At 21.3% G+C, this 27,869-nt stretch overlaps 1 protein-coding gene across 2 annotated transcripts in view; it reads left to right on the top strand.

Moving 5' to 3' along the window:
* dlg4b (discs, large homolog 4b (Drosophila)) overlaps positions 1-27,869 on the top strand; it is an 81,307-nt gene that overhangs the window by 865 nt on the left and 52,573 nt on the right. The window contains exon 3 of one of the 2 annotated variants that reach the window (XM_067370380.1): positions 86-156. In XM_067370380.1, coding sequence (XP_067226481.1) covers positions 86-156 — 71 coding nt within the window. Of the gene's footprint in view, positions 157-27,869 lie in introns of both variants that reach the window. The other variant, XM_067370379.1, reaches the window with a different exon arrangement.

Genomic DNA, 27,869 nt, shown 5'->3' with positions numbered 1-27,869 from the left:
CACTGCAATATTCCATAAAAAATTAAAACTGTCCATTTTGTTTTCATGGTGAGTTTAATATCAAGTGTGTTTGTTTCTCCCGCAGACATTCAGGAGTTTTATGAGCTGACGGTGTTTGAGAATCAATCCGAAGATCGAGCGCTCACATCGGGACTGGTGAGTGTGTGTGTGAGAGAATCACAGCTGAAGATTTGTATTATGTCAGTAGTATGTGTAAATGAACTCTTTCTGTGGTGCCTACACTCAGATTTCCCTGATTATTGTGTCAGCAAAAGTCCAATGGATGACATAAAATGCTTTTGTTAAAACTACTGATCAAACTTATGCATTTTTGCACTCCCACCCATGGACAGAGGGGTGGAGCCAAAATCAGAAGTGCATTATGGGTGTTGAAGTTTTTGGCAAAAGAGAACACCACAGCCCTTTCTCTGTTTTCTACTGCATAGACAGTCAAATTCCATAAAAGCCCATCAGTGAATCAGGCCCGTTCACACCAAGAACCGTAACTGTAACCATAACATTAACTATAATGATAATAATGTTAACTATAACCATAACTAAAATGATAACTGTAATGATAATGTTAACTATAACCACAACTAAAATGGTAATGTTAACTATAACCATAACTAAAATAATAACTGTAATGAAAATGTTAACTATAAACACAACTAAAATGGTAATGTTAACTATAACCATAACTAAAATGCTAATGTTAACTATAACCATAACTAAAACGATAACTGTAATGATAATGTTAACTATAACATAACTAAAATGATAACTGTAATGATAAAGTTAACTATAACTAAAATGATAATGTTAACTATAACTAAAATGATAATGTTAACTATAACTAAAATGATAACTGTAATGATAATGTTAACTATAACTAAAATGATAATGTTAACTATAACTAAAATGATAACTGTAATGATAATGTTAACTATAACTAAAATGATAATGTTAACTATAACCATAACTAAAATGATAGTGTTAACTATAACCATAACTAAAAAGATAACTGTAATGATAATGTTAACTATAATCATAACTAATATGATAATTGGGATGATAATGTTAACTATAACCATGACTAAATAGATAATGTTAACTATAACCATAACTAAAATGATAATGTTAACTATAACCATAACTAAAATGATAACTGTGATGATAATGTTAACTATAACCACAACTAAAATGATAATGTTAACTATAACCATAACTAAAATGATGGGCCCTATAATACACCTGGCGCAATGCGACGCAAGGCGCAGCGCAAGTGTGTTTGCTAGTTTGCGTCCGGCGCCGTTCGCGTTTTCCCGTTCAGCGCCACGTCCTTAAATTAGTAAATGCATTTGCACCAGTTAGTGCGCCCATGGGCGTGCTGGTCTAAAAAAGAGGTGTGTTCAGCCGCATTGCCGGCGCATTGCTATTTTAAGGAGCTGAAAATAGACTGCGCCATAGACCAACTCAAACCTGGTCTGAAGTCTAAAGTCAATGGCGCAATATTTTTTTGTTAGAGCGCATTGGTAGAAACTGCGCCTCTGGGCGCGTCGACTTTGCTTATTACACACAGGGATACGCATCACACAAACATGCCAAATATTAAAAACAAAAGGATTACAGTGTAAAAGAATATTATTGTGTAGGCTACATAAATATAAAAATGTAACTTTGTTTACCTTCTAACTAAACGTTTAACTTCGCGCACGAGCAGATCGGTTTCTTCGCTTGAAAAGTGTTCAGCTTTTCCGCCAACAAATTCCACCATGTAAATAGCAATCCGCCATCGCGCGAGCGCATCTCGCTCTTAAAGGGAATGGGAGATGACACTCTGATTGGTTTATTGAACGTTACACCCATTACTCATTAAGAGAATAGGGACAACCCATTTCAAAAATGTGCCCCGGCGCACGGACCGTTTTTCCGTCGTTAAAATAGCAAAAGTGGATTTGGACACTCCCTGAGTGCACCTGCGCCGTGCGCTTTACACTTTGCGTTTAGATCGTTAAAATAGGGCCCGATAACTGTAATGATAATGTTAACTATAACCATAACTAAAATTATAATGTTAACTATAAACCATAACTAAAATAACTGTAATGAAAATGTTAACTATAACCATAACTAAAATGATAATGTTAACTATAAACATAACTAAAATGATAATGTTAACTATAACCATAACTAAAATGATAACTGTGATGATAATGTTAACTATAACCACAACTAAAATGATAATGTTAAATATAACCATAACTAAAATAACTGTAATGAAAATGTTAACTATAACCATAACTAAAATGATAATGTTAACTATAACCATAACTAAAATGATAACTGTGATGATGTTAACTATAACCATAACTAATATGATAACTGTGATGATAATGTTAACTATAACCATAACTAAAATGATAATGTTAACTATAAACATAACTAAAATGATAATGTTAACTATAACCATAACTAAAATGATAACTGTGATGATAATGTTAACTATAACCACAACTAAAATGATAATGTTAAATATAACCATAACTAAAATAACTGTAATGAAAATGTTAACTATAACCATAACTAAAATGATAATGTTAACTATAACCATAACTAAAATGATAACTGTGATGATGTTAACTATAACCATAACTAATATGATAACTGTGATGATAATGTTAACTATAACCATAACTAAAATGATAATGTTAACTATAAACATAACTAAAATGATAATGTTAACTATAACCATAACTAAAATGATAACTGTGATGATAATGTTAACTATAACCACAACTAAAATGATAATGTTAAATATAACCATAACTAAAATAACTGTAATGAAAATGTTAACTATAACCATAACTAAAATGATAATGTTAACTATAACCATAACTAAAATGATAACTGTGATGATGTTAACTATAACCATAACTAATATGATAACTGTGATGATAATGTTAACTATAACCATAACTAATATGATAACTGTGATGATAATGTTAACTATAACCATAACTGAAATGATAATGTTAACTATAACCATAACTGAAATGATAATTTTAACTATAACCACAACTAAAATGATAATGTTAACTATAACCATAACTAAAATGATAACTGTAATGATAATGTTAACTATAACCATAACTAAAATTGTAATGTTAACTATAAACCATAACTAAAATGATAACTGTGATGATAATGTTAACTATAACCATAACTAATATGATAACTGTGATGATAATGTTAACTATAACCATAACTAATATGATAACTGTGATGATAATGTTAACTATAACCATAACTAAATAGATAATGTTAACTATAACCATAACTAAAAAGATAATGTTAAATATAACCATAACTGAAATGATAATGTTAACTATAACCACAACTAAAATGATAATGTTAATTATAACCATAACTAAAATGATAACTGTAATGATAATGTTAACTATAACCATAACTAAAATTATAATGTTAACTATAAACCATAACTAAAATAACTGTAATGAAAATGTTAACTAGAACCATAACTAAAATTATAATGTTTACTAGAACCATAAATAAAATAACTGTAATGAAAATATTAACTATAACCACAACTAAAATGAAAATGTTAACTATAACCATAACTAAAATGATAATGTTAACTATAACCATAACTAAAATAACTATAATAATAATGTTAACTGTAACCATAACTAAAATTATAATGTTAAGTATAACCATAGCTAAAATAACTATAATAATAATGTTAACTTTAACCATAACTAAAATAACTATAATAATAATGTTAACTATAACCATAACTAAAATTATAATTTTAACAATAACCATAACTAAAATGATAATGTTAACTATAACCATAACTAAAATGGTAACTGTAATGAAAATGTTAACTATAACCATAACTAAAATGATAACTGTAATGAAAATGTTAACTATAACCATAACTAAAATGATAATGTTAATTATAACCATAACTAAAATGATCATGTTAACTATAACCACAACTAAAATGAAAATGTTAACTATAACCATAACTAAAATGATAATGTTAACTATAACCATAACTAAAATAACTATAATAATAATGTTAACTGTAACCATAACTAAAATTATAATGTTAAGTATAACCATAGCTAAAATAACTATAATAATAATGTTAACTTTAACCATAACTAAAATAACTATAATAATAATGTTAACTATAACCATAACTAAAATTATAATTTTAACAATAACCATAACTAAAATGATAATGTTAACTATAACCATAACTAAAATGGTAACTGTAATGAAAATGTTAACTATAACCATAACTAAAATGATAACTGTAATGAAAATGTTAACTATAACCATAACTAAAATGATAATGTTAATTATAACCATAACTAAAATGATCATGTTAACTATAACCACAACTAAAATGAAAATGTTAACTATAACCATAACTAAAATGATAATGTTAACTATAACCATAACTAAAATAACTATAATAATAATGTTAACTGTAACCATAACTAAAATTATAATGTTAAGTATAACCATAGCTAAAATAACTATAATAATAATGTTAACTTTAACCATAACTAAAATAACTATAATAATAATGTTAACTATAACCATAACTAAAATTATAATTTTAACAATAACCATAACTAAAATGATAATGTTAACTACAACCATAACTAAAATGGTAACTGTAATGAAAATGTTAACTATAACCATAACTAAAATGATAACTGTAATGAAAATGTTAACTATAACCATAACTAAAATGATAATGTTAATTATAACCATAACTAAAATGATCATGTTAACTATAACCACAACTAAAATAACTGTAATAATAATGGTAACTATAACCATAACTAAAATGATAACTGTAATAATAATGTTAACTATAACCATAACTAAAATGATGTTAACTATAACCATAACTAAAATGATAATGTTAACAATAACCATAACTAAAATCATAACTGTAATAATAATGTTAAATATAACATAACTAAAATGATAATGTTAACTATAACCATAACTAAAATAACTATAATAATAATGTTAACTATAACCATAACTAAAATTATAATGTTAACTATAACCATAACTAAAATTATAATGTTAACTATAACCATAACTAAAATGATACCTGTAATGAAAATGTTAACTATAACCATAACTAAAATTATAATGTTAATTGTAACCATAACTAAAATGATAATGTTAACTATAACCATAACTAAAATGATAACTGTAATAATAATGTTAACTATAACCATAACTAAAATGATAATGTTATCTATAACCATAACTAAAATGATGTTACCTATAACCATAACTAAAATGATAATGTTAACTATAACCATAACTAAAATGATAACTGTAATGATCATGTTAACTATAACCATAACTAAAATGATAATGTTAACTATAACCATAACTAAAATGGTAACTGTAACTATAACCATAACTAAAATGATAATAACCAATAACTATAACCATAACTAAAATGATAACTGTAATAATAATGTTAAATATAACACAACTAAAATGATAATGTTAACTATAACCATAACTAAAATTATAACTGTAATGAAAATGTTAACTATAAATATAACTAAAATGATAACTCTAATGATCATGTTAACTATAACCATAACTAAAATGATAATGTTAACTATAACCATAACTAAAATGGTAACTGTAATGAAAATGTTAACTATAACCATAACTAAAATTATAACTGTAATGAAAATGTTAACTATAAATATAACTAAAATGATAATGTTAACTATAAACACAACTAAAATGATACTTGTAATAAAAAAGTTAACTATAACCATTACTAAAATGATAACTGTAATAATAATGTTAACTATAACCATAAATAAAATGATAATGTTAACTATAACCATAACTAAAATGATAATGTTAACTATAACCATAACTAAAATGATAACTGTAATAATAATGTTAACTATAACCATAACTAAAATGATAATGTTAACTATAACCATAACTAAAATGATAATAACCAATAACTATAACCATAACTAAAATGATAACTGTAATAATAATGTTAAATATAACCATAACTAAAATGATAGTTAACTATAACCATAACTAAAATGATAACTGTAATAATAATGTTAACTATAACCATAACTAAAATGATAATGTTAACTATAACCATAACTAAAATAATAACCAATAACTATAACCATAACTAAAACGATAACTGTAATAATAATGTTAAATATAACACAACTAAAATGATAATGTTAACTATAACCATAACTGTAATGATAATGTTAACTATAACCATAACTAAAATTATAATGTTAACTATAACCATAACTAAAATGATAATGTTAACTATAACCATAACTAAAATGATGTTACCTATAACCATAACTAAAATGATAATGTTAACTATAACCATAACTAAAATGATAACTCTAATGATCATGTTAACTATAACCATAACTAAAATGATAATGTTAACTATAACCATAACTAAAATGGTAACTGTAATGAAAATGTTAACTATAAATAGAACTAAAATGATAATGTTAACTATAACCATAACTAAAATTATAACTGTAATGAAAATGTTAACTATAAATATAACTAAAATGATAATGTTAACTATAAACACAACTAAAATGATAACTGTAATAATAATGTTAACTATAACCATAACTAAAATGATGTTAACTATAACCATAACTAAAATGATAATGTTAACAATAACCATAACTAAAATCATAACTGTAATAATAATGTTAAATATAACATAACTAAAATGATAATGTTAACTATAACCATAACTAAAATAACTATAATAATAATGTTAACTATAACCATAACTAAAATTATAATGTTAACTATAACCATAACTAAAATTATAATGTTAACTATAACCATAACTAAAATGATACCTGTAATGAAAATGTTAACTATAACCATAACTAAAATTATAATGTTAATTGTAACCATAACTAAAATGATAATGTTAACTATAACCATAACTAAAATGATAACTGTAATAATAATGTTAACTATAACCATAACTAAAATGATAATGTTATCTATAACCATAACTAAAATGATGTTACCTATAACCATAACTAAAATGATAATGTTAACTATAACCATAACTAAAATGATAACTGTAATGATCATGTTAACTATAACCATAACTAAAATGATAATGTTAACTATAACCATAACTAAAATGGTAACTGTAACTATAACCATAACTAAAATGATAATAACCAATAACTATAACCATAACTAAAATGATAACTGTAATAATAATGTTAAATATAACCACAACTAAAATTATAATGTTAACTATAAACATAACTAAAATTATAACTGTAATGAAAATGTTATCTATAAATATAACTAAAATGATAACTCTAATGATCATGTTAACTATAACCATAACTAAAATGATAATGTTAACTATAACCATAACTAAAATGGTAACTAAAATGATAATGTTAACTATAAACACAACTAAAATGATACTTGTAATAAAAATGTTAACTATAACCATTACTAAAATGATAACTGTAATAATAATGTTAACTATAACCATAACTAAAATGATAATGTTAACTATAACCATAACTAAAATGATAATGTTAACTATAACCATAACTAAAATGATAACTGTAATAATAATGTTAACTATAACCATAACTAAAATGATAATGTTAACTATAACCATAACTAAAATGATAATAACCAATAACTATAACCATAACTAAAATGATAACTGTAATAATAATGTTAAATATAACCATAACTAAAATGATAGTTAACTATAACTATAACTAATCTGATTGTTAACTATAACCATAACTAAAATGATAACTGTAATAATAATGTTAACTATAACCATAACTAAAATGATAATGTTAACTATAAACCATAACTAAAATGATAACTGTAATGATAATGTTAACTATAACCATAACTAAAATGATAATGTTAACTATGACCATAACTAAAATGATAATGTTAACTATAACCACAACTAAAATGATGTTAACTATAACCATAACTAAAATGATAATGTTAATTATAACCATAACTAAAATGATAATGTTAACTATAACCATAACTAAAATTATGTTAATTATAACCATAACTAAAATGATAATGTTAATAAACATAACTAAAATGATAATGTTAACTATAACCATAACTAAAATGATGTTAACTATAACCATAACTAAAATGATAATGTTAATTATAACCATAACTAAAATGATAATGTTAACTATAACCATAACCAAAATGATAACTGTAATGATAATGTTAACTATAACCATAATTAAAATGATAACTGTAATGATAATGTTAACTATAACCATAACTAAAATGATAATGTTAACTATAACCATAACTGTAATGAAAATGTTAACTATAACCATAACTAAAATGATAATGTTAATTATAACCATAAATAAAATAACTGTAATGAAAATATTAACTATAACCACAACTAAAATGAAAATGTTAACTATAACCATAACTAAAATGATAATGTTAACTATAACCATAACTAAAATAACTATAATAATAATGTTAACTGTAACCATAACTAAAATTATAATGTTAAGTATAACCATAGCTAAAATAACTATAATAATAATGTTAACTTTAACCATAACTAAAATAACTATAATAATAATGTTAACTATAACCATAACTAAAATTATAATTTTAACAATAACCATAACTAAAATGATAATGTTAACTATAACCATAACTAAAATGGTAACTGTAATGAAAATGTTAACTATAACCATAACTAAAATGATAACTGTAATGAAAATGTTAACTATAACCATAACTAAAATGATAATGTTAATTATAACCATAACTAAAATGATCATGTTAACTATAACCACAACTAAAATGAAAATGTTAACTATAACCATAACTAAAATGATAATGTTAACTATAACCATAACTAAAATAACTATAATAATAATGTTAACTGTAACCATAACTAAAATTATAATGTTAAGTATAACCATAGCTAAAATAACTATAATAATAATGTTAACTTTAACCATAACTAAAATAACTATAATAATAATGTTAACTATAACCATAACTAAAATTATAATTTTAACAATAACCATAACTAAAATGATAATGTTAACTACAACCATAACTAAAATGGTAACTGTAATGAAAATGTTAACTATAACCATAACTAAAATGATAACTGTAATGAAAATGTTAACTATAACCATAACTAAAATGATAATGTTAATTATAACCATAACTAAAATGATCATGTTAACTATAACCACAACTAAAATGATAACTGTAATAATAATGGTAACTATAACCATAACTAAAATGATAACTGTAATAATAATGTTAACTATAACCATAACTAAAATGATGTTAACTATAACCATAACTAAAATGATAATGTTAACAATAACCATAACTAAAATCATAACTGTAATAATAATGTTAAATATAACATAACTAAAATGATAATGTTAACTATAACCATAACTAAAATAACTATAATAATAATGTTAACTATAACCATAACTAAAATTATAATGTTAACTATAACCATAACTAAAATTATAATGTTAACTATAACCATAACTAAAATGATACCTGTAATGAAAATGTTAACTATAACCATAACTAAAATGATAATGTTAATTGTAACCATAACTATAATGATAATGTTAACTATAACCATAACTAAAATGATAACTGTAATAATAATGTTAACTATAACCATAACTAAAATGATAATGTTATCTATAACCATAACTAAAATGATGTTACCTATAACCATAACTAAAATGATAATGTTAACTATAACCATAACTAAAATGATAACTGTAATGATCATGTTAACTATAACCATAACTAAAATGATAATGTTAACTATAACCATAACTAAAATGGTAACTGTAACTATAACCATAACTAAAATGATAATAACCAATAACTATAACCATAACTAAAATGATAACTGTAATAATAATGTTAAATATAACACAACTAAAATGATAATGTTAACTATAACCATAACTAAAATTATAACTGTAATGAAAATGTTAACTATAAATATAACTAAAATGATAACTCTAATGATCATGTTAACTATAACCATAACTAAAATGATAATGTTAACTATAACCATAACTAAAATGGTAACTGTAATGAAAATGTTAACTATAACCATAACTAAAATTATAACTGTAATGAAAATGTTAACTATAAATATAACTAAAATGATAATGTTAACTATAAACACAACTAAAATGATACTTGTAATAAAAATGTTAACTATAACCATTACTAAAATGATAACTGTAATAATAATGTTAACTATAACCATAAATAAAATGATAATGTTAACTATAACCATAACTAAAATGATAATGTTAACTATAACCATAACTAAAATGATAACTGTAATAATAATGTTAACTATAACCATAACTAAAATGATAATGTTAACTATAACCATAACTAAAATGATAATAACCAATAACTATAACCATAACTAAAATGATAACTAAAATTATAATGTTAACTATAACCATAACTAAAATTATAATGTTAACTATAACCATAACTAAAATGATACCTGTAATGAAAATGTTAACTATAACCATAACTAAAATTATAATGTTAATTGTAACCATAACTAAAATGATAATGTTAACTACAACCATAACTAAAATGATAACTGTAATAATAATGTTAACTATAACCATAACTAAAATGATAATGTTAACTATAACCATAACTAAAATGATGTTACCTATAACCATAACTAAAATGATAATGTTAACTATAACCATAACTAAAATGATAACTGTAATAATAATGTTAACTATAACCATAACTAAAATGATAATGTTAACTATAACCATAACTAAAATGATAACTGTAATGATAATGTTAACTATAACCATAACTAAAATGATAATGTTAACTATGACCATAACTAAAATTATAACTGTAATGAAAATGTTAACTATAAATATAACTAAAATGATAATGTTAACTATAAACACAACTAAAATGATACTTGTAATAAAAATGTTAACTATAACCATTACTAAAATGATAACTGTAATAATAATGTTAACTATAACCATAAATAAAATGATAATGTTAACTATAACCATAACTAAAATGATAATGTTAACTATAACCATAACTAAAATGATAACTGTAATAATAATGTTAACTATAACCATAACTAAAATGATAATGTTAACTATAACCATAACTAAACTGATAATAACCAATAACTATAACCATAACTAAAATGATAACTAAAATTATAATGTTAACTATAACCATAACTAAAATTATAATGTTAACTATAACCATAACTAAAATGATACCTGTAATGAAAATGTTAACTATAACCATAACTAAAATTATAATGTTAATTGTAACCATAACTAAAATGATAATGTTAACTACAACCATAACTAAAATGATAACTGTAATAATAATGTTAACTATAACCATAACTAAAATGATAATGTTATCTATAACCATAACTAAAATGATGTTACCTATAACCATAACTAAAATGATAATGTTAACTATAACCATAACTAAAATGATAACTGTAATGATCATGTTAACTATAACCATAACTAAAATGATAATGTTAACTATAACCATAACTAAAATGGTAACTGTAACTATAACCATAACTAAAATGATAATAACCAATAACTATAACCATAACTAAAATGATAACTGTAATAATAATGTTAAATATAACACAACTAAAATGATAATGTTAACTATAACCATAACTAAAATTATAACTGTAATGAAAATGTTATCTATAAATATAACTAAAATGATAACTCTAATGATCATGTTAACTATAACCATAACTAAAATGATAATGTTAACTATAACCATAACTAAAATGGTAACTAAAATGATAATGTTAACTATAAACACAACTAAAATGATACTTGTAATAAAAATGTTAACTATAACCATTACTAAAATGATAACTGTAATAATAATGTTAACTATAACCATAAATAAAATGATAATGTTAACTATAACCATAACTAAAATGATAATGTTAACTATAACCATAACTAAAATGATAACTGTAATAATAATGTTAACTATAACCATAACTAAAATGATAATGTTAACTATAACCATAACTAAAATGATAATAACCAATAACTATAACCATAACTAAAATGATAACTGTAATAATAATGTTAAATATAACCATAACTAAAATGATAGTTAACTATAACCATAACTAAAATGATTGTTAACTATAACCATAACTAAAATGATAACTGTAATAATAATGTTAACTATAACCATAACTAAAATGATAATGTTAACTATAACCATAACTAAAATGATAACTGTAATGATAATGTTAACTATAACCATAACTAAAATGATAATGTTAACTATGACCATAACTAAAATTATAACTGTAATGAAAATGTTAACTATAAATATAACTAAAATGATAATGTTAACTATAAACACAACTAAAATGATACTTGTAATAAAAATGTTAACTATAACCATTACTAAAATGATAACTGTAATAATAATGTTAACTATAACCATAAATAAAATGATAATGTTAACTATAACCACAACTAAAATGATGTTAACTATAACCATAACTAAAATGATAATGTTAATTATAACCATAACTAAAATGATAATGTTAACTATAACCATAACTAAAATTATGTTAATTATAACCATAACTAAAATGATAATGTTAATAACCATAACTAAAATGATAATGTTAACTATAACCATAACTAAAATGATAATGTTAACTATAAACATAACTAAAATGATAATGTTAACTATAACCACAACTAAAATTATGTTAACTATAACCATAACTAAAATGATAATGTTAATTATAACCATAACTAAAATGATAATGTTAACTATAACCATAACCAAAATGATAACTGTAATGATAATGTTAACAATAACCATAACTAAAATGATAATGTTAACTATAACCATAACTAAAATGATAATGTTAACTATAACCACAACTAAAATGATGTTAACTATAACCATAACTAAAATGATAATGTTAACTATAACCACAACTAAAATGATGTTAACTATAACCATAACTAAAATGATAATGTTAACTATAACCATAACTAAAATGATAATGTTAACTATAACCACAACTAAAATGATGTTAACTATAACCATAACTAAAATGATAATGTTAATTATAACCATAACTAAAATGATAATGTTAACTATAACCATAACCAAAATGATAACTGTAATGATAATGTTAACTATAACCATAATTAAAATGATAACTGTAATGATAATGTTAACTATAACCATAACTAAAATGATAATGTTAACTATAACCATAACTGTAATGATAATGTTAACTATAACCAGAACTAAAATTATCATGTTAACTATAACCATAACTAAAATGATAACTGTAATGATAATGTTAACTATAACCATAACTAAAATGATAATGTTAACTATAACCATAACTAAAATGTTAACTGTAATGATCATGTTAACTATATCCATAACTAAAATGATAATGTTAACTATAACCATAACTAAAATGATAATGTTAACTATAACCACAACTAAAATGATGTTAACTATAACCATAACTAAAATGATAATGTTAATTATAACCATAACTAAAATGATAATGTTAACTATAACCATAACTAAAATGATGTTAACTATAACCATAACTAAAATGATAATGTTAAGTATAACCATAACTAAAATGATAATGTTAACTATAACCATAAATAAAATGATAACTGTAATGATAATGTTAACTATAACCATAACTAAAATGATAATGTTAACTATAACCATAACTAAAATGATAACTGTAATGATAATGTTAACTATAACCATAACTAAAATGATAATGTTAACTATAACCATAACTAAAATGATAATGTTAACTATAACCACAACTAAAATGATGTTAACTATAACCATAACTAAAATGATAATGTTAATTATAACCATAACTAAAATGATAATGTTAACTATAACCATAACTAAAATTATGTTAATTATAACCATAACTAAAATGATAATGTTAATAACCATAACTAAAATGATAATGTTAACTATAACCATAACTAAAATGATAATGTTAACTATAAACATAACTAAAATGATAATGTTAACTATAACCACAACTAAAATTATGTTAACTATAACCATAACTAAAATGATAATGTTAATTATAACCATAACTAAAATGATAATGTTAACTATAACCATAACCAAAATGATAACTGTAATGATAATGTTAACAATAACCATAACTAAAATGATAATGTTAACTATAACCATAACTAAAATGATAATGTTAACTATAACCACAACTAAAATGATGTTAACTATAACCATAACTAAAATGATAATGTTAACTATAACCACAACTAAAATGATGTTAACTATAACCATAACTAAAATGATAATGTTAACTATAACCATAACTAAAATGATAATGTTAACTATAACCACAACTAAAATGATGTTAACTATAACCATAACTAAAATGATAATGTTAATTATAACCATAACTAAAATGATAATGTTAACTATAACCATAACCAAAATGATAACTGTAATGATAATGTTAACTATAACCATAATTAAAATGATAACTGTAATGATAATGTTAACTATAACCATAACTAAAATGATAATGTTAACTATAACCATAACTGTAATGATAATGTTAACTATAACCAGAACTAAAATTATCATGTTAACTATAACCATAACTAAAATGATAACTGTAATGATAATGTTAACTATAACCATAACTAAAATGATAATGTTAACTATAACCATAACTAAAATGTTAACTGTAATGATCATGTTAACTATATCCATAACTAAAATGATAATGTTAACTATAACCATAACTAAAATGATAATGTTAACTATAACCACAACTAAAATGATTTTAACTATAACCATAACTAAAATGATAATGTTAATTATAACCATAACTAAAATGATAATGTTAACTATAACCATAACTAAAATGATGTTAACTATAACCATAACTAAAATGATAATGTTAAGTATAACCATAACTAAAATGATAATGTTAACTATAACCATAAATAAAATGATAACTGTAATGATAATGTTAACTATAACCATAACTAAAATGATAATGTTAACTATAACCATAACTAAAATGATAACTGTAATGATAATGTTAACTATAACCATAACTAAAATGATAATGTTAACTATAACCATAACTAAAATGATAATGTTAACTATAACCACAACTAAAATGATGTTAACTATAACCATAACTAAAATGATAATGTTAATTATAACCATAACTAAAATGATAATGTTAACTATAACCATAACTAAAATGATGTTAATTATAACCATAACTAAAATGATAATGTTAATTATAACCATAACTAAAATGATAATGTTAACTATAACCATAACTAAAATGATAATGTTAACTATAACCATAACTAAAATGATAATGTTAACTATAACCATAACTAAAATGATAATGTTAACTATAACCACAACTAAAATGATGTTAACTATAACCATAACTAAAATGATAATGTTAATTATAACCATAACTAAAATGATAATGTTAACTATAACCATAACCAAAATGATAACTGTAATGATAATGTTAACAATAACCATAACTAAAATGATAATGTTAATTATAACCATAACTAAAATGATAATGTTAACTATAACCATAACCAAAATGATAACTGTAATGATGTTAACAATAACCATAAAAAAAATGATAATGTTAACTATAACCATAACTAAAATGATAATGTTAACTATATCCATAACTAAAATGATAATGTTAACTATAACCATAACTAAAATGATAATGTTAACTATAACCACAACTAAAATGATGTTAACTATAACCATAACTAAAATGATAATGTTAATTATAACCATAACTAAAATGATAATGTTAACTATAACCATAACCAAAATGATAACTGTAATGATAATGTTAACAATAACCATAACTAAAATGATAATGTTAATTATAACCATAACTAAAATGATAATGTTAACTATAACCATAACCAAAATGATAACTGTAATGATGTTAACAATAACCATAACTAAAATGATAATGTTAACTATAACCATAACTAAAATGATAATGTTAACTATATCCATAACTAAAATGATAATGTTAACTATAACCATAACTAAAATGATAATGTTAACTATAACCACAACTAAAATGATGTTAACTATAACCATTACTAAAATGATAATGTTAATTATAACCATAACTAAAATGATAATGTTAATTATAACCATAACTAAAATGATGTTAATTATAACCATAACTAAAATGATAATGTTAACTGTAACCATAACTAAAATGATAATGTTAACTATAACCATAACTAAAATGATAATGTTAACTATAACCATAACTAAAATGATAATGTTAACTATAACCATAACTAAAATGATAATGTTAACTATAACCACAACTAAAATGATGTTAACTATAACCATAACTAAAATGATAATGTTAATTATAACCATAGCTAAAATGATAATGTTAACTATAACCATAACCAAAATGATAACTGTAATGATAATGTTAACAATAACCATAACTAAAATGATAATGTTAATTATAACCATAACTAAAATGATAATGTTAACTATAACCATAACCAAAATGATAACTGTAATGATAATGTTAACAATAACCATAACTAAAATGATAATGGTAACTATAACCACAACTAAAATGATGTTAACTATAACCATAACTAAAATGATAATGTTAATTATAACCATAACTAAAATGATAATGTTAACTATAACCATAACTAAAATGATGTTAACTATAACCATAACTAAAATGATAATGTTAATTATAACCATAACTAAAATGATAATGTTAACTATAACCATAAATAAAATGATAACTGTAATGATAATGTTAACTATAACCATAACTAAAATGATAATGTTAACTATAACCATAACTAAAATGATAACTGTAATGATAATGTTAACTATAACCATAACTAAAATGATAATGTTAACTATAACCATAACTAAAATGATAATGTTAACTATAACCACAACTAAAATGATGTTAACTATAACCATAACTAAAATGATAATGTTAATTATAACCATAACTAAAATGATAATGTTAACTATAACCATAACTAAAATGATGTTAACTATAACCATAACTAAAATGATAATGTTAATTATAACCATAACTAAAATGATAATGTTAACTATAACCATAACTAAAATGATAATGTTAACTATAACCATAACTAAAATGATAATGTTAACTATAACCATAACTAAAATGATAATGTTAACTATAACCACAACTAAAATGATGTTAACTATAACCATAACTAAAATGATAATGTTAATTATAACCATAACTAAAATGATAATGTTAATTATAACCATAACTAAAATGATAATGTTAACTATAACCATAACCAAAATGATAACTGTAATGATAATGTTAACAATAACCATAACTAAAATGATAATGTTAATTATAACCATAACTAAAATGATAATGTTAACTATAACCATAACCAAAATGATAACTGTAATGATGTTAACAATAACCATAACTAAAATGATAATGTTAACTATAACCATAACTAAAATGATAATGTTAACTATATCCATAACTAAAATGATAATGTTAACTATAACCATAACTAAAATGATAATGTTAACTATAACCATAACTAAAATGATAACTGTAATGATAATGTTAACTATAACCATAACTAAAATGATAATGTTAACTATGACCATAACTAAAATGATAATGTTAACTATAACCACAACTAAAATGATGTTAACTATAACCATAACTAAAATGATAATGTTAATTATAACCATAACTAAAATGATAATGTTAACTATAACCATAACTAAAATTATGTTAATTATAACCATAACTAAAATGATAATGTTAATAACCATAACTAAAATGATAATGTTAACTATAACCATAACTAAAATGATAATGTTAACTATAAACATAACTAAAATGATAATGTTAACTATAACCACAACTAAAATTATGTTAACTATAACCATAACTAAAATGATAATGTTAATTATAACCATAACTAAAATGATAATGTTAACTATAACCATAACCAAAATGATAACTGTAATGATAATGTTAACAATAACCATAACTAAAATGATAATGTTAACTATAACCATAACTAAAATGATAATGTTAACTATAACCACAACTAAAATGATGTTAACTATAACCATAACTAAAATGATAATGTTAACTATAACCACAACTAAAATGATGTTAACTATAACCATAACTAAAATGATAATGTTAACTATAACCATAACTAAAATGATAATGTTAACTATAACCACAACTAAAATGATGTTAACTATAACCATAACTAAAATGATAATGTTAATTATAACCATAACTAAAATGATAATGTTAACTATAACCATAACCAAAATGATAACTGTAATGATAATGTTAACTATAACCATAATTAAAATGATAACTGTAATGATAATGTTAACTATAACCATAACTAAAATGATAATGTTAACTATAACCATAACTGTAATGATAATGTTAACTATAACCAGAACTAAAATTATCATGTTAACTATAACCATAACTAAAATGATAACTGTAATGATAATGTTAACTATAACCATAACTAAAATGATAATGTTAACTATAACCATAACTAAAATGTTAACTGTAATGATCATGTTAACTATATCCATAACTAAAATGATAATGTTAACTATAACCATAACTAAAATGATAATGTTAACTATAACCACAACTAAAATGATGTTAACTATAACCATAACTAAAATGATAATGTTAATTATAACCATAACTAAAATGATAATGTTAACTATAACCATAACTAAAATGATGTTAACTATAACCATAACTAAAATGATAATGTTAAGTATAACCATAACTAAAATGATAATGTTAACTATAACCATAAATAAAATGATAACTGTAATGATAATGTTAACTATAACCATAACTAAAATGATAATGTTAACTATAACCATAACTAAAATGATAACTGTAATGATAATGTTAACTATAACCATAACTAAAATGATAATGTTAACTATAACCATAACTAAAATGATAATGTTAACTATAACCACAACTAAAATGATGTTAACTATAACCATAACTAAAATGATAATGTTAATTATAACCATAACTAAAATGATAATGTTAACTATAACCATAACTAAAATTATGTTAATTATAACCATAACTAAAATGATAATGTTAATAACCATAACTAAAATGATAATGTTAACTATAACCATAACTAAAATGATAATGTTAACTATAAACATAACTAAAATGATAATGTTAACTATAACCACAACTAAAATTATGTTAACTATAACCATAACTAAAATGATAATGTTAATTATAACCATAACTAAAATGATAATGTTAACTATAACCATAACCAAAATGATAACTGTAATGATAATGTTAACAATAACCATAACTAAAATGATAATGTTAACTATAACCATAACTAAAATGATAATGTTAACTATAACCACAACTAAAATGATGTTAACTATAACCATAACTAAAATGATAATGTTAACTATAACCACAACTAAAATGATGTTAACTATAACCATAACTAAAATGATAATGTTAACTATAACCATAACTAAAATGATAATGTTAACTATAACCACAACTAAAATGATGTTAACTATAACCATAACTAAAATGATAATGTTAATTATAACCATAACTAAAATGATAATGTTAACTATAACCATAACCAAAATGATAACTGTAATGATAATGTTAACTATAACCATAATTAAAATGATAACTGTAATGATAATGTTAACTATAACCATAACTAAAATGATAATGTTAACTATAACCATAACTGTAATGATAATGTTAACTATAACCAGAACTAAAATTATCATGTTAACTATAACCATAACTAAAATGATAACTGTAATGATAATGTTAACTATAACCATAACTAAAATGATAATGTTAACTATAACCATAACTAAAATGTTAACTGTAATGATCATGTTAACTATATCCATAACTAAAATGATAATGTTAACTATAACCATAACTAAAATGATAATGTTAACTATAACCACAACTAAAATGATGTTAACTATAACCATAACTAAAATGATAATGTTAATTATAACCATAACTAAAATGATAATGTTAACTATAACCATAACTAAAATGATGTTAACTATAACCATAACTAAAATGATAATGTTAAGTATAACCATAACTAAAATGATAATGTTAACTATAACCATAAATAAAATGATAACTGTAATGATAATGTTAACTATAACCATAACTAAAATGATAATGTTAACTATAACCATAACTAAAATGATAACTGTAATGATAATGTTAACTATAACCATAACTAAAATGATAATGTTAACTATAACCATAACTAAAATGATAATGTTAACTATAACCACAACTAAAATGATGTTAACTATAACCATAACTAAAATGATAATGTTAATTATAACCATAACTAAAATGATAATGTTAACTATAACCATAACTAAAATGATGTTAATTATAACCATAACTAAAATGATAATGTTAATTATAACCATAACTAAAATGATAATGTTAACTATAACCATAACTAAAATGATAATGTTAACTATAACCATAACTAAAATGATAATGTTAACTATAACCATAACTAAAATGATAATGTTAACTATAACCACAACTAAAATGATGTTAACTATAACCATAACTAAAATGATAATGTTAATTATAACCATAACTAAAATGATAATGTTAACTATAACCATAACCAAAATGATAACTGTAATGATAATGTTAACAATAACCATAACTAAAATGATAATGTTAATTATAACCATAACTAAAATGATAATGTTAACTATAACCATAACCAAAATGATAACTGTAATGATATTAACAATAACCATAACTAAAATGATAATGTTAACTATAACCATAACTAAAATGATAATGTTAACTATATCCATAACTAAAATGATAATGTTAACTATAACCATAACTAAAATGATAATGTTAACTATAACCACAACTAAAATGATGTTAACTATAACCATAACTAAAATGATAATGTTAATTATAACCATAACTAAAATGATAATGTTAACTATAACCATAACCAAAATGATAACTGTAATGATAATGTTAACAATAACCATAACTAAAATGATAATGTTAATTATAACCATAACTAAAATGATAATGTTAACTATAACCATAACCAAAATGATAACTGTAATGATGTTAACAATAACCATAACTAAAATGATAATGTTAACTATAACCATAACTAAAATGATAATGTTAACTATATCCATAACTAAAATGATAATGTTAACTATAACCATAACTAAAATGATAATGTTAACTATAACCACAACTAAAATGATGTTAACTATAACCATTACTAAAATGATAATGTTAATTATAACCATAACTAAAATGATAATGTTAATTATAACCATAACTAAAATGATGTTAATTATAACCATAACTAAAATGATAATGTTAACTGTAACCATAACTAAAATGATAATGTTAACTATAACCATAACTAAAATGATAATGTTAACTATAACCATAACTAAAATGATAATGTTAACTATAACCATAACTAAAATGATAATGTTAACTATAACCACAACTAAAATGATGTTAACTATAACCATAACTAAAATGATAATGTTAATTATAACCATAGCTAAAATGATAATGTTAACTATAACCATAACCAAAATGATAACTGTAATGATAATGTTAACAATAACCATAACTAAAATGATAATGTTAATTATAACCATAACTAAAATGATAATGTTAACTATAACCATAACCAAAATGATAACTGTAATGATAATGTTAACAATAACCATAACTAAAATGATAATGGTAACTATAACCACAACTAAAATGATGTTAACTATAACCATAACTAAAATGATAATGTTAATTATAACCATAACTAAAATGATAATGTTAACTATAACCATAACTAAAATGATGTTAACTATAACCATAACTAAAATGATAATGTTAATTATAACCATAACTAAAATGATAATGTTAACTATAACCATAAATAAAATGATAACTGTAATGATAATGTTAACTATAACCATAACTAAAATGATAATGTTAACTATAACCATAACTAAAATGATAACTGTAATGATAATGTTAACTATAACCATAACTAAAATGTTAATGTTAACTATAACCATAACTAAAATGATAATGTTAACTATAACCACAACTAAAATGATGTTAACTATAACCATAACTAAAATGATAATGTTAATTATAACCATAACTAAAATGATAATGTTAACTATAACCATAACTAAAATGATGTTAACTATAACCATAACTAAAATGATAATGTTAATTATAACCATAACTAAAATGATAATGTTAACTATAACCATAACTAAAATGATAATGTTAACTATAACCATAACTAAAATGATAATGTTAACTATAACCATAACTAAAATGATAATGTTAACTATAACCACAACTAAAATGATGTTAACTATAACCATAACTAAAATGATAATGTTAATTATAACCATAACTAAAATGATAATGTTAATTATAACCATAACTAAAATGATAATGTTAACTATAACCATAACCAAAATGATAACTGTAATGATAATGTTAACAATAACCATAACTAAAACGATAATGTTAATTATAACCATAACTAAAATGATAATGTTAACTATAACCATAACCAAAATGATAACTGTAATGATGTTAACAATAACCATAACTAAAATGATAATGTTAACTATAACCATAACTAAAATGATAATGTTAACTATATCCATAACTAAAATGATAATGTTAACTATAACCATAACTAAAATGATAATGTTAACTATAACCACAACTAAAATGATGTTAACTATAACCATAACTAAAATGATAATGTTAATTATAACCATAACTAAAATGATAATGTTAACTATAACCATAACTAAAATGATAATGTTAATTATAACCATAACTAAAATGATAATGTTAACTATAACCATAACTAAAATGATAATGTTAACTATAACCATAACTGTAATGATAATGTTAACTATAACCATAACTAAAATTATAATGTTAACGATAACATAACTAAAATGATAACTGTAATGATAATGTTAACTATAACCATAACTAAAATGATAATGTTAACTATAACCATAACTAAAATGTTAACTGTAATGATCATGTTAACTATATCCATAACTAAAATGATAATGTTAACTATAACCATAACTAAAATGATAACTGTAATGATAATGTTAACTATAACCATAACTAAAATGATAATGTTAACTATAACCATAACTAAAATGATAATGTTAACTATAACCACAACTAAAATGATGTTAACTATAACCATAACTAAAATGATAATGTTAATTATAACCATAACTAAAATGATAATGTTAACTATAACCATAACTAAAATGATAATGTTAACTATAACCATAACTAAAATGTTAACTGTAATGATCATGTTAACTATATCCATAACTAAAATGATAATGTTAACTATAACCATAACTAAAATGATAACTGTAATGATAATGTTAACTATAACCATAACTAAAATGATAATGTTAACTATAACCATAACTAAAATGTTAACTGTAATGATCATGTTAACTATAACCTTAACTAAAATGATAACTAAGATGATAATGTTAACTATAACATAACTAAAATGATGTTAACTATAACCATAACTAAAATGATAATGTTAATTATAACCATAACTAAAATGATAATGTTAACTATAACCATAAATAAAATGATAACTGTAATGATAATGTTAACTATAACCATAACTAAAATGATAATGTTAACTATAACCATAACTAAAATGATAACTGTAATGATAATGTTAACTATAACCATAACTAAAATGATAATGTTAACTATAACCATAACTAAAATGATAATGTTAACTATAACCACAACTAAAATGATGTTAACTATAATCATAACTAAAATGATAATGTTAATTATAACCATAACTAAAATGTTAATGTTAACTATAACCACAACTAAAATGATGTTAACTATAACCATAACTAAAATGATAATGTTAATTATAACCATAACTAAAATGATAATGTTAATTATAACCATAACTAAAATGATAATGTTAACTATAACCATAACCAAAATGATAACTGTAATGATAATGTTAACTATAACCATAACTAAAATGATAATGTTAACTATAACCATAACTAAAATAATAACCAATAACTATAACCATAACTAAAACGATAACTGTAATAATAATGTTAAATATAACACAACTAAAATGATAATGTTAACTATAACCATAACTGTAATGATAATGTTAACTATAACCATAACTAAAATTATAATGTTAACTATAACCATAACTAAAATGATAATGTTAACTATAACCATAACTAAAATGATGTTACCTATAACCATAACTAAAATGATAATGTTAACTATAACCATAACTAAAATGATAACTCTAATGATCATGTTAACTATAACCATAACTAAAATGATAATGTTAACTATAACCATAACTAAAATGGTAACTGTAATGAAAATGTTAACTATAAATAGAACTAAAATGATAATGTTAACTATAACCATAACTAAAATTATAACTTTAATGAAAATGTTAAATATAAATATAAATTATATGATAATGTTAACTATAAACACAACTAAAATGATAACTGTAATAATAATGTTAACTATAACCATAACTAAAATGATGTTAACTATAACCATAACTAAAATGATAATGTTAACAATAACCATAACTAAAATCATAACTGTAATAATAATGTTAAATATAACATAACTAAAATGATAATGTTAACTATAACCATAACTAAAATAACTATAATAATAATGTTAACTATAACCATAACTAAAATTATAATGTTAACTATAACCATAACTAAAATTATAATGTTAACTATAACCATAACTAAAATGATACCTGTAATGAAAATGTTAACTATAACCATAACTAAAATTATAATGTTAATTGTAACCATAACTAAAATGATAATGTTAACTATAACCATAACTAAAATGATAACTGTAATAATAATGTTAACTATAACCATAACTAAAATGATAATGTTATCTATAACCATAACTAAAATGATGTTACCTATAACCATAACTAAAATGATAATGTTAACTATAACCATAACTAAAATGATAACTGTAATGATCATGTTAACTATAACCATAACTAAAATGATAATGTTAACTATAACCATAACTAAAATGGTAACTGTAACTATAACCATAACTAAAATGATAATAACCAATAACTATAACCATAACTAAAATGATAACTGTAATAATAATGTTAAATATAACACAACTAAAATGATAATGTTAACTATAACCATAACTAAAATTATAACTGTAATGAAAATGTTATCTATAAATATAACTAAAATGATAACTCTAATGATCATGTTAACTATAACCATAACTAAAATGATAATGTTAACTATAACCATAACTAAAATGGTAACTAAAATGATAATGTTAACTATAAACACAACTAAAATGATACTTGTAATAAAAATGTTAACTATAACCATTACTAAAATGATAACTGTAATAATAATGTTAACTATAACCATAAATAAAATGATAATGTTAACTATAACCATAACTAAAATGATAATGTTAACTATAACCATAACTAAAATGATAACTGTAATAATAATGTTAACTATAACCATAACTAAAATGATAATGTTAACTATAACCATAACTAAAATGATAATAACCAATAACTATAACCATAACTAAAATGATAACTGTAATAATAATGTTAAATATAACCATAACTAAAATGATAGTTAACTATAACCATAACTAAAATGATTGTTAACTATAACCATAACTAAAATGATAACTGTAATAATAATGTTAACTATAACCATAACTAAAATGATAATGTTAACTATAACCATAACTAAAATGATAACTGTAATGATAATGTTAACTATAACCATAACTAAAATGATAATGTTAACTATGACCATAACTAAAATGATAATGTTAACTATAACCACAACTAAAATGATGTTAACTATAACCATAACTAAAATGATAATGTTAATTATAACCATAACTAAAATGATAATGTTAACTATAACCATAACTAAAATTATGTTAATTATAACCATAACTAAAATGATAATGTTAATAACCATAACTAAAATGATAATGTTAACTATAACCATAACTAAAATGATGTTAACTATAACCATAACTAAAATGATAATGTTAATTATAACCATAACTAAAATGATAATGTTAACTATAACCATAACCAAAATGATAACTGTAATGATAATGTTAACTATAACCATAATTAAAATGATAACTGTAATGATAATGTTAACTATAACCATAACTAAAATGATAATGTTAACTATAACCATAACTGTAATGAAAATGTTAACTATAACCATAACTAAAATGATAATGTTAATTATAACCATAACTAAAATGATCATGTTAACTATAACCACAACTAAAATGAAAATGTTAACTATAACCATAACTAAAATGATAATGTTAACTATAACCATAACTAAAATAACTATAATAATAATGTTAACTGTAACCATAACTAAAATTATAATGTTAAGTATAACCATAGCTAAAATAACTATAATAATAATGTTAACTTTAACCATAACTAAAATAACTATAATAATAATGTTAACTATAACCATAACTAAAATTATAATTTTAACAATAACCATAACTAAAATGATAATGTTAATTATAACCATAACTAAAATGGTAACTGTAATGAAAATGTTAACTATAACCATAACTAAAATGATAACTGTAATGAAAATGTTAACTATAACCATAACTAAAATGATAATGTTAATTATAACCATAACTAAAATGATCATGTTAACTATAACCACAACTAAAATGAAAATGTTAACTATAACCTTAACTAAAATGATAATGTTAACTATAACCATAACTAAAATAACTATAATAATAATGTTAACTGTAACCATAACTAAAATTATAATGTTAAGTATAACCATAGCTAAAATAACTATAATAATAATGTTAACTTTAACCATAACTAAAATAACTATAATAATAATGTTAACTATAACCATAACTAAAATTATAATTTTAACAATAACCATAACTAAAATGATAATGTTAACTACAACCATAACTAAAATGGTAACTGTAATGAAAATGTTAACTATAACCATAACTAAAATGATAACTGTAATGAAAATGTTAACTATAACCATAACTAAAATGATAATGTTAATTATAACCATAACTAAAATGATCATGTTAACTATAACCACAACTAAAATGATAACTGTAATAATAATGGTAACTATAACCATAACTAAAATGATAACTGTAATAATAATGTTAACTATAACCATAACTAAAATGATGTTAACTATAACCATAACTAAAATGATAATGTTAACAATAACCATAACTAAAATCATAACTGTAATAATAATGTTAAATATAACATAACTAAAATGATAATGTTAACTATAACCATAACTAAAATAACTATAATAATAATGTT

This window comes from Chanodichthys erythropterus, chromosome 20 (genome assembly GCF_024489055.1).
Source record: "Chanodichthys erythropterus isolate Z2021 chromosome 20, ASM2448905v1, whole genome shotgun sequence".
In the NCBI taxonomy this organism is placed as follows: Eukaryota; Metazoa; Chordata; class Actinopteri; order Cypriniformes; family Xenocyprididae; genus Chanodichthys; species Chanodichthys erythropterus.
The sequence above is the reverse complement of the archived record's forward strand: the minus strand, read 5'-3'. Positions and strand labels throughout refer to the sequence as shown.